Source organism: Erinaceus europaeus, unplaced genomic scaffold (genome assembly GCF_950295315.1).
Source record: "Erinaceus europaeus unplaced genomic scaffold, mEriEur2.1 scaffold_703, whole genome shotgun sequence".
Lineage (NCBI taxonomy): Eukaryota > Metazoa > Chordata > Mammalia > Eulipotyphla > Erinaceidae > Erinaceus > Erinaceus europaeus.
The window spans coordinates 15532-25878 of record NW_026647400.1 but is presented as its reverse complement, the minus strand read 5'-3'; the positions used below and the strand labels follow the sequence as shown (position 1 = coordinate 25878).

At 49.4% G+C, this 10347-nt stretch overlaps 2 protein-coding genes across 8 annotated transcripts; one reads left to right on the top strand and one right to left on the bottom strand.

Annotated features, from left to right (window-relative positions):
• Window positions 1-3719: 3719 nt before the first annotated feature.
• Window positions 3720-5002, bottom strand: CUNH1orf122 (chromosome unknown C1orf122 homolog). 2 transcript variants are annotated; one of them, XM_016194772.2, is made up of 3 exons: window positions 4869-5002; window positions 4442-4643; window positions 3720-4189 (listed from the first exon to the last, which is right to left on the bottom strand). In XM_016194772.2, the coding sequence occupies exons 2-3, from the start codon at window positions 4487-4489 to the stop codon at window positions 4094-4096; spliced, it is 144 nt and encodes a 47-aa protein (XP_016050258.1). In that variant the 5' UTR covers window positions 4490-4643; window positions 4869-5002; the 3' UTR covers window positions 3720-4093. The 2 variants fall into 2 exon arrangements, with proteins under 2 accessions (XP_016050258.1, XP_007538145.1); XM_007538083.3 differs by having other exon boundaries at window positions 4735-4871.
• Window positions 4995-10135, top strand: YRDC (yrdC N6-threonylcarbamoyltransferase domain containing). 6 transcript variants are annotated; one of them, XM_060183983.1, is made up of 6 exons: window positions 4995-5377; window positions 6128-6242; window positions 6379-6498; window positions 8388-8530; window positions 9278-9370; window positions 9890-10009. In XM_060183983.1, exons 1-5 carry the CDS (start codon window positions 4995-4997, stop codon window positions 9348-9350), a joined length of 834 nt encoding a protein of 277 aa, XP_060039966.1. In that variant the 3' UTR covers window positions 9351-9370; window positions 9890-10009. The 6 variants fall into 6 exon arrangements, with proteins under 6 accessions (XP_060039966.1, XP_060039964.1, XP_060039965.1 ...); XM_060183981.1 differs by lacking the exon at window positions 8388-8530 and having other exon boundaries at window positions 9890-10135; XM_060183982.1 differs by lacking the exon at window positions 9890-10009 and having other exon boundaries at window positions 9278-9576.
• Window positions 10136-10347: the final 212 nt, after the last annotated feature.

Below are 10347 nucleotides of genomic sequence, written 5' to 3'. Positions count from 1 at the left end.
GATCAATTGCAGAGGCAGCAGAGACCCTGCCTTTAACAGGATATTCAGGGACAGACTTGGACAATAGGGCAGTGGTGGTTAATGTTATTACTGCCATGAGGAGAAATGTGCTTAACCACAGGCAACTGGTGGCTTCTCATCCGAAGGGTCTTGACAACAGATTCAATTTCTTTTTGACCTTCTGCATCTCACCCTCGTTTCTCAAAAAGCTTATAGACTCTGGCTGTTGACCTTAGCAGAAATTGATAAGGCAGGAGGACTGTTGTATTATTACATTGGAATAATAGAGCAGGTGCTGGTGTGGATTGTCCTTAGCAGTCTCTGGGGCCTTGCACCCATAGGAAGTGTTGAGATAGGACTCTTGCTGTCTTCTCTACAGTCTGAAAGATAGGTGTGACGGGACCTCCATGTTAGCTTAGTAGATGGCAGGTATGACCACCCCACATCTCCATCCTGCAGTTACCTGGGTAGTATTCTCGAGGAGCTGGGGTAGGAAACTGGAGTCAGAAAGGCCCTTTGGAAGCATCCAGGGCTTAAACAATGCCTCTTCCTGTGCTTGTGTTGGCCTCCACTCTAGTCAGTGGCTTTTCTACTCTCAAAGTTTGAGAGTGACTAAGTGTCATCTTAAGACAGTATTTAAGCAGACTGATTTTTCTAGTGGAAGTTTCTGCCTTTTGAGGACGACTCAAAATTATAAGGAGGACTATTGGTTCTATCACCTTGGAGGGGCCAATCAGGAGTGTGGTTAAGATGTGAGTGAGTGGTTGTGGAGTGCAGTTTATCCCACAAGGTAGGCAGTCTTTCCTTCCTCTCCCAGGACTTTCCCTCCTCATCCTTTTTTTATAAGCCTAACCTCTAGTGCCAAGGGCCTGTGGAACCAGCAATAGCCTCCCTAGAGAGTATGGATTTCCAAATTCAGGGATGGATCTAGGGTGAAGTTAAGGAAGGCCTGCAGACTCCTGGTGGGTAAAATCAAGCCTTCTTTTCTCCTCATGATAACTTTAACCATGTTCACCCTATAGATTTCTACTTCCAGCTCCTACTGGCATCAATCATCCCACTAGTTAATACTGTCCCTTTAGAGGGTACTACTAATCACCACCGGGAATTAAAGTGTCTGGGTTTAGAAGGTGGTAGGAAAAATTGGCTGATATTGCCAAACTGCCTTAGTGAAATTGGCCCTTTCAAGGCAGGTGGGTTGAAAGTAGAGGAAAAGTGACCCTACCTTTCCTGGCAGAGGCTAGTCAGTCTTAAGGGAGCATGGCTAGTTGGGTGAAAAAGTTGGTGTCATTTATTGAATTCCATCCCACCTTAGGAGATCATGGTACAAAGCCAGGAGGGGCCTTATGGTGTGAATACCTCTGTGGGTAGAAGGCAAGGGACTTCTTTTTATCACCTCTTGGAGAGTCTGTAGACTGAAAAGTTTTTCCTTCAGGGTCAAGGCAGTGGATTGAGGGAGATAACGGAGGGTGAGTGGGTTTTCTTGACTTTGTATAATGTTGAATGTGTCCAGAGGGACAAGTTTGCAGAACCTCATATTGGTATATTAAATAATAAAATAAAAAGCACTTTAGGTTATTTTATCTTTAACCCAATTGCTGCAATTTCTTTTGTGTATATATACATATATATACTTTCCACAAAGTTTTATTTTTTGCTCAGAATAAAAAGTTAAATTGAGGTGTGAAAAGAAAAGCACTTACCTTGGTGCAATATGTGTATCTTGACGGTCGTTGTCCCATGTGGCCCTGGCCGCCTTTTTCTGCAGGACCAGCCCTGTACTATGAGGCTGTCTATAGGGAAACACTATTATGCATTTTCAGCATCTGTTCAATCTATGCAAGCCTTCCCATGTACCTGAGGGTGCCCCCTCAGGCTTTCTGAAGAACTGCTGCAGGTCCTGTTTTCTGCTGACTGTTAAGACCCTTGTTCATCACTTCTAAGTCCCTTGCCATTTTCCCCCCTCTTCACAACAAAATGATACCTGAAAGGAGTAGATCATGCCTAGGTGAGACTTGGCACCTTCTAGACTTTTATATTTGTAATCACATTCATTATCCTTTATCTCGAAGGCCTCTCCAGAGTCTGAAACCATTTGTGGAACTGTAACAATATTACTCAATAGAAACTAAAGAGTTTGCAATTTTCCTACAGTATCAATCAGAAATATGTTTGGCGAGGTGTTGGTGGTAGTGAGCAGGGCCTATAGCAGGAATTGTTTCTATACTGCTCCCCGTCTCTTAAGCACAACAATAACAAAAAAATAAAACCCTCTATTTTTATTAAATCCAGTAAACCAAGTTGTCAGTTACCTGCTTTATCAACTTTCTTCCTTTTCCTACTCTCCCCTCTTGCCCCATCTTCAATTCTCATACTAATAGAGGCATTTACAAATATACTTCAGCCAAAGCAAAAACATCTCCAGACTCAGTATGCAGATGCTTCTGCTGAGACATACATCAGAAATTGCCCATTCCTTTATATTGGGGAGCAGAATTAGATATGATAAACATATTTCTGGTTGGTCAGTCACTATAGCCTGTTTCTTCCATAATTTTGGAGGAGAAAACAAAAGGATCCCTGATTTCTTCTCATCATACCCTTCAGGACAACTGGCGATCACTAGATGGGGGCATTTCTCACTGTTACTCCTGCTCAAGAAGGGGCTCACAGTCTGCACTGAAAAAAAAATGCAAATTAAACTGGATCTTTATGTCATTGTGTACATAGTAAAAGCTTTTTTTACTGGAAGCAAAGTTTAAAACTACACACTGCCCTTTTTCGTGGTGTGCCTGCTGGGCCAAAAACTGGGTGATAATTTAGTGTCATTTTCTCAGCTCAGTGCAGTTTCTACTTTTTTTCTTATGGGAAATTTTTCATAAACCCTTTTTTCACCAAAATGCAGGGGTGTTTTTTGCAATGTCCTTGTTATCCTCATAATGATGCCAAGTCAGAGGCCTCTCCTGCCCTTCTTTCTCCCCAGTGTCCTTAGACCTCCCAAGGACTCTGTTTGATTCAGTAATCGACATCCTTTGTTGTGTTCTGGAGACTATGGGGGTGAGAGTCGATGTTCAGGGTGACTATCCCTTTCCCTGTAAGCTATTCCTACTTTGCTTGAGGAGGTGGCTGAAAACAGATTGTTGCTGAGCCTCTGCATCATATCTTCTGGCCAGAAAAGGCATGACACAAGAGAGCCGCCTTTTTTTTTTTTTTTTGGCATGCATTTAGTTATTGGTTGGAGGTCTTGGTGACAGTCTCTCAAACCCCTGATAGTTTTATTTGGATTAAGTTTAAAAAAAAAAAACTATCAAATTTATTTTAAGTGTGAAACATGGGAACAACAGACTTCCACTGAGCACTATGAAAACGTTACAGGTTCAGTACTTCCAAAGGAAGAAACCTCCAATCCCTCTCCCCTTCCCTCAAAGAGTAAATATGAATTTGTATTTTTGAAGAATGTGAAATAATGGTGTTTGCTTAATTGCTCATTTTGTATAAACTTAATATTGTACTTTAAAATATCTGCTAAAAAGTGAAAATTTAACTTTTTGGAATTGAAAAAGCAATATTAAATACTAATGAAATCCTAATTAAATGCTTATTTAAATCTGGTAGTATCTATGACATTTCTTCCCAGTTCTGTCCACGGTTGATGATTTCCCACCACTTTCCCCCTCCCCAGCCATCAGAGTCTTAAGAAAGGAAAGGTCAGTCACCAATAGAGTCTGCAGTTTTCCTTTTAATCAAGGTTCTGCTTGAAGTGTTTTTGTGAGGCTTGGAGCCCCCAAAGCGTGAAATGGACATGTAACACCACCTGGATCCCCCAAAGCAGGCCAGACCATTCTGGCGAGCACTGCTGGTCTGTCCAAATCTGGATCAGCAGACTGGGTATTGGCGACATTTCAGAACTCAGCACTGCCTTCAGCCAGGATGAAGTGGAAGTGAACCCAGCTGCTAGCAGAGCTGCCACCCCAGGCTGAGAGCCAAGTACCAGCCACTGTCAGTGAAGACTGGCCCCTTCACAGAGGGGGGTTGTTCAGAGTTCAGCCACTAGCCCCAGGGAGAGAGGTCAGGGTGCCCGGCTCCAGGAGGGTCAGGGCTCCACAGCACCGTCACCAGCATCCTTTGGTAAGCCACCTCTGGCGGAGACAGCTGGCTGGGGGGGCGCTCCGGGTTTGGCTGAGACGTTCTAGTTAGAACAGAAAGGGGAGGGGGAAGAGAAAAAAAAAAAAAGAAAAGTAAGGCTGGGCAGGAAAGGCCTTGGATTAGGCCCCGCGAGGATATGGCCACTTGGCATCTGGATAGCGCCTAACTTTTTCAAAGCCCGGGAGAGGAGAGGTTGGGGTAAGCAGTGGGAACCCTCTTCCTTCCACCCTGGGGCTCAGGAGGCCAGTCGGCGGCCAGTCCCCACCTCCACGCCCAGCCCGGGGTGGGCACTGACCGCGCCGCCAGCTGGCTCCGGGCGCCGGCGACCCAGCTGCCGCAGCATCTCCTCGCAGGCAGCGATGGTGTCCAGGAGCTGCCGCTGCCGCTGCTCCACCGCGTCCAGCAGCTGCTGGGCGCGCTCATCCCGGGGCTGCTGCGGGGGTGGCCTCCCGCCGAGCCCCAGCCCCGCCTTCCCACGGTCCACGCCGGCAGCTTCCCTGCCCGGGGAGAGCGAGAAACAGGCGGTCAGGGCCGGCGCTCGCGCGGAGTTCGAGCCCCCTCCCCCCGCCCCGACGGGCCCCCTCTCACCCCCGTGACCAGTCTGAGCCCGGGCCCCACTCCATCTCCTCTTGCGCGGCCCGACCACCGCCCCCCTTTCGGCCGTCCCCCCTCCCCAGCGCAGCGCCAAGGCTCTGCACAGCTGCGCCCCGCCCCGTCCCCACCGGTCTCCTTCAATCCTCCTGGGGGTCGTGGTCCCTTTAAGGTGACCGGCGCGGGGGTGGGACCGAGCCTCCAGAACCGGAAGCTGGCAGGGCGCGTCACTTCCTCCCGGAAGCGGGCCCTGGCGGATGTCTCCGGCGCGTCGGTGCAGGGGGCTGAGGGCCGCGGTGGCTGCCAGCGTGGGGTTGAGCGAGGGGCCGGCGGCCTCCGCCCGGAGCGGCCGCCGCCTCCGTCCGCCGAGCCCGACCCCGGGGGCCCGGCTGTGGCGTCTCCCCGGGGGTGGGGCCGTGCGCGCCGCGAGCCCGGAGCGCTCCGGCTGGACCGAGGCGCTGCGGGCCGCTGTGGCCGAGCTGCGCGCCGGCGCCGTGGTGGCTGTCCCCACCGACACGCTGTACGGCCTGGCCTGCTCGGCGAGCTGCTCGGCGGCGCTGGGCGCTGTGTACCGACTCAAGGGCCGCAGCCAGGCCAAGCCGCTGGCCGTGTGCCTGGGCCGCGTGGCCGACGTCTACAGGTGAGGCCGCCCCGCCCCGGCCCCGCTGGGGGCGGCTCCGCGGGAGGGGCTTCCGGTGACAGGCCTGGGAGACTGAGGCGCCGAGAGCGGGAGGGGCTGGTCCGGGCTCACCCCGGAATCCGGAACTGGAAATGTGCATCCAGCGCCGCATGAGTGTCGGCCCCGGACAGGGTCTGGGGCGCCGCGGCTATCGGAGGCCGAGGACGTCGCGAGGGAGAGCCTCGCGGCGGGGCATTTGGAGTCGGTCACTCTTGTGTGGTAGGAGCTGGCGCAGCGGGTTAAGCGCAGGTGGCACAAAGCGCAAAGACCGGCACAAGGATCCCGGTTCGAGCCCCCGGCTCCCCACCTGCATGGGGGTCACTTCACAGGCGGTGAAGCAGGTCTGCAGGTGTCTGTCTTTCTCTCCCCCTGTCTTTCTCTCCTCTCTCCATTTCTCTGTGTTCTATCCAACAACGACGACATCAATAACAATAATAACACAAAACAGGGAAATACATAAATAAATGATTTTTTTTAAAAAAAGAAGGTGGCTTGAAGAAAGTAAAATGCAACGACAGAGCGGTGCAGCGGAGACCAGAGGTTTGTGGGCTCCAGAGCCAAGTGTGGTCCGAAACCCGGCCTCCACTCCGGCTCTGAGGGAGCTGGCACGTCTCACTGTCAGCCCTGAAGACCCCTTTTCTGGACCCGCCTACAGGCTGGAATGGGACCGGCAGGGGCTCTTCATTCCTGGATGCGTTGCCTGTGTCCTAGGTACTGCCATGTCCAAGTCCCCGAGGGGCTGCTGCAAGACCTGCTACCAGGACCAGTGACGCTCGTGATGGAGCGCTCAGAGGAGCTCCACAAGGACCTGAACCCCTTCACTCCCGTGAGTCAGACTTGCTCTTCTCCTCCTCCCCACCGTGCCCCCACCCCCACTCCTGCCATTTGATTAGGATCCAGACCAGACTCAGCCCCTGCGCCTTCCAACCTTCCTCATCATCCCTTTTTGCTTTGGCCCTCAGCTTGTAGGCATCCGGATTCCCGACCACGCTTTCATGCAGGATTTGGCCCACATGTTTGGGGGGCCTCTTGCACTCACCAGCGCCAACCTCAGCTCCCAAGCTAGTTCTCTGAATGTAGAGGTGAGACTCTACCACCTCCTCCACCCCATCCCATCCCACCCCACCCCACCTCCTAGTTACCTAACTAGTTTCCTTTGAAGTGGGGTTGGGGGGGGGTGGTCGCTGGAACTGACTGGAAGTTTCCCACATCCCATCCTAGAGAATGAGTTCAAGGACCATGGGCCCTGAGTGCACCACTTGTCTTATTCTCAGACTTCAGGCTTCACTTGGACCTGGTGCCTGTACTCAAGGAATGGGGCAGCTGGAGCGGAATTCTGGGCTTTTCAGCAAGCAGTTGGTCTTTCCAACAGTCACTGGTGTTTATTATTACCCCTCATCTCTGATTACCAGACCTGCCACATGCATGGGTGTATATATTTTGGGAGGCTGGGGGAGGCAGTTAGAGACCAGGGTGCTCTCAGTTAAGGGCTCAGTCTGTAATTCTGGGGGGAGCATCCTTCCCACAACCCAGTGACTTAGTTCTAGTGGCATCCACAGTCAAAGGTCTTCATTCTGATTTTCTGTTTGTTTTTCCCAGAGCACTGATTAGATCTAGATTATAGTGGTGATGGGATTGAACCTGGGACTTTGGAGCCTCAGGCATGAGAGTTTCTTTTTGTAACTTTTATGCTGTCTACTCCCACCCTTCATTCTGTTTTTCACACCCTACTCTGATCCAGAGTTTGATATAAGATTAGTGATCAAGGTACTAGAGCTTGAAGGACCTTTACTGTTCAGTCCTGGATATATATATCTGCATTTATTTTGGAGAGAAATTGAGAGGGAAAGGGGAGATAGAAGAGAGACAGACAAGACACCTGCAGCGCTATTCCACTACTCGTGAAGCTTTCCCTGTGCAGGTGGAGAGTGGGGACTCGAACTCAGATCCTTGTCCATTTGTAACATGTCTGTGCTACTGGGTATGATACTAACGAGCCCCAATAACGTAATCAACATATAGTCACAAAGATTTGGTAGACAGCCCAGAATAGAGCCCACATCCTTGGAATTATACTCAGAACTCAAGTTTTTGTATTTAGACCTCCCTGACAGAAGCAGTGTGTTAAATCCCTGTTGTACAGCAACGTTCTCAAGCTCTATACAAGTGTTGTTTGGTGCTGATAGTCAGGAGTGGGCTTCAGATCCGATAGCATGCGGTGTCATAGCCACCATTAAAGTCTCTTGGTACACTTTACCTTAGTAAGGTTTTTTTCTTGGGTGGCTAGGAGATAACTCACCTGGTAGAATACGTATCTCACCATATGCATGGACTTGGGTTCAAGTCCCTACCAACATAATGGGAGCTCTTGAGTGCTGGCACAGTGTGTGATGTCTCTCCTTCCTCTCAAATTTTCTTTCCCCTGCTTAGAGAAAGTTGCCTCTTGGGAGTCGGGCGGTAGCGCAGTGGGTTAAGTGCACGTGGCACAAAGCTCAAGGATCGGCATAAAGATCCCGGTTCGAGCCCCCGGCTCCCCACCTGCAGGGGAGTCGCTTTACAGGCGGTGAAGCAGGTCTGCAGGTGTCTGTCTTTCTCTCCCCCTCTCTGTCTTCCCCTCCGTTTCTCTCTATCCTATCCAACAACAACAACAACAATGAAAAAGAACAAGGGCAACAAAAGGGAAAATAAATTAATTAAAAAAAAAAAAAGAAAGTTGCCTCTTGAGCAGGGGTAGATAGCATAATAGTTAGGCAAACACTCTTATACCTGAGGCTTCATAATCCCTAGTTCAATCTCCCATACCACCATAAATCAGAGCTGAGTAGTGCTCTGGTAACGAGAGAGAGAGAGAGCGAGAGAGAGATATTGAGGTGCTTTTTGTCTTAGTACCATGTAGCCTTTCATTTAAACCCTCCATGCAGTGTGTCATCATTGTAGATAACTGGGAGTTATGTCAAACTCTTCCTCTTAGGAGTTCCAAGACCTGTGGCCTCAGTTGTCCCTGGTCATTGATGGAGGACCAATTGGTGATGGTCAGAGCCCTGAGTGTCGCTTAGGCTCCACTGTGGTTGACTTGTCTATACCTGGGAAGTTTGGTATTATTCGTCCAGGCTGGTGAGTCTCTTTTTCTGTGATATGAAAATAGAATTTAAAAGCAGTTGAGAGAGGGAGTCGGGCGGTAGTGCAGCGGGTTAAGCGCAGGTGGCGCACAGCACAAGGACTGGTATAAGGATCCCGGTTCGAGCCCCTGGCTCCCCACCTGCAGGGAGTCCCTTCACAGGCGGTGAAGCAGGTCTACAGGTGTCTGTCTTTCTCTCTCCCTCTCTGTCTTCCCCTCCTCTCTCGATTTCTCTCTGTCCTATCCAACAGCGACGAAAATAATAAAACAACATGGGCAACAAACAATAAATAAATATATTTTTTAAAAAAGGCAGTTGGGAGATGTAAAATATATCCTTGACAATGGATTAGAGATGGAGATGTGCATTACCAAGCATGAGGCCAACACTAGGGAAGATCCATGGGTGGTAGGACAGTGCTGAAGTGTTTCTCCCTCTAAAACAGAGAATTGGAAAACATCAGCCCAGGGACCTGGGAGACCACATGGTATTGTGCATACATCTTCATTCTTCAGAGAGAGAGAGAGACACACACACATACACACACACATCGCAGAATGAAGATGTCAATCTGTGGGCAAATTTGGGAAGCAGGATTGTTAGTGTTTGCTGACTTTTCCAGAATCCAGTGGTTTGACAGAAAGCATGGTGATATCAGGAGTGTAGGAATTCCTGAGGACCAGACTGGTGAACTTGAATTTTGATAAGTCCAATTTTTAACTGTTTTCCATTTCCTCCTCAGTGCCTTGGAAAGCACTACAGCCATTCTCCAACAGAAGTATGGACTAAGTCCTTCCCATGGACCCTGCTTGTGAGGATGGACGTCTCGGGACTGGTGCTGGACACTGTGTGTCTGTTTGGCAAGGCCTCGTTTGCAGAGGTCACTGGGACTATATCACTCACCTGACCCATCTAGGTTTTCTGAACATTGTAGAACTGACCCCAGAAGCTGCTGGTTTTAGCCTTACATCTGGGGGAGAGCATATTTATTATCGAAAATCTCGTTTATCAGCCAAAGCTGAATAGAGACTTTAAAGAAAATCCACGTTTATTCTCTTTATTTTTAACTTTAGAAAATTAATATATTTAGGTTCTAATAACACTTTGTGGATGGTGGGAACTTTTAAAGTTCAAATCTGTGAGAGCAGTGGCTGGTGCTGTTTTAAGTCTCACATGACCAAAGTCACAAGTTCACTCTTGAAGCTGGAACCTGTTGGGATTAATATCTTAGAGCCACAAGCCAGCACTTCCTCTGAGCCAGGGAGATGCTAGTGGTGTGATTGTTCAGTGGAGAATGCTTTGATTTTGGTCTGAAAGTGGAATGCTAGCTGGTAACACCTTTATTTAAATCCAGTGTCGGGAGTTGAGCCGTAAAGCAGGTGGCGCAAAGCACAAAGACCAGTGGAAGGATCCCGGTTCGAGCCCCCGGCCCCCCACCTGCAGGGGAGTCACTTCACAGGCGGTGAGGCAGGTCTGCAGGTGTCCATCTTTCTCTCCCCCTGTCTGTCTTACCCTCCTCTCTCCACTTCTCTGTGTCCTATCCAACAATGACAACAATAAAACCAAGGGCAACAAAAGGAAATAAATATAAATTGTGTCTATTCAGCAGTTTTTTTTTTGTTTGTTTTTTTTTTGTTTGTTTTTTTTTTAAATAACCAGAGCAGTGCTCAACTGTAGCTTATGGTGGTGCGGGGTATTGAACCTCTGGGACCTTCGAGCCTCAGTCATGAAGCCTTTATTCATATGTATACCAGGTGTAAACAACTTCAGTGTCTTTAAAAGAAAGTAAAGTGGGTTAAGCGCACATGGCGC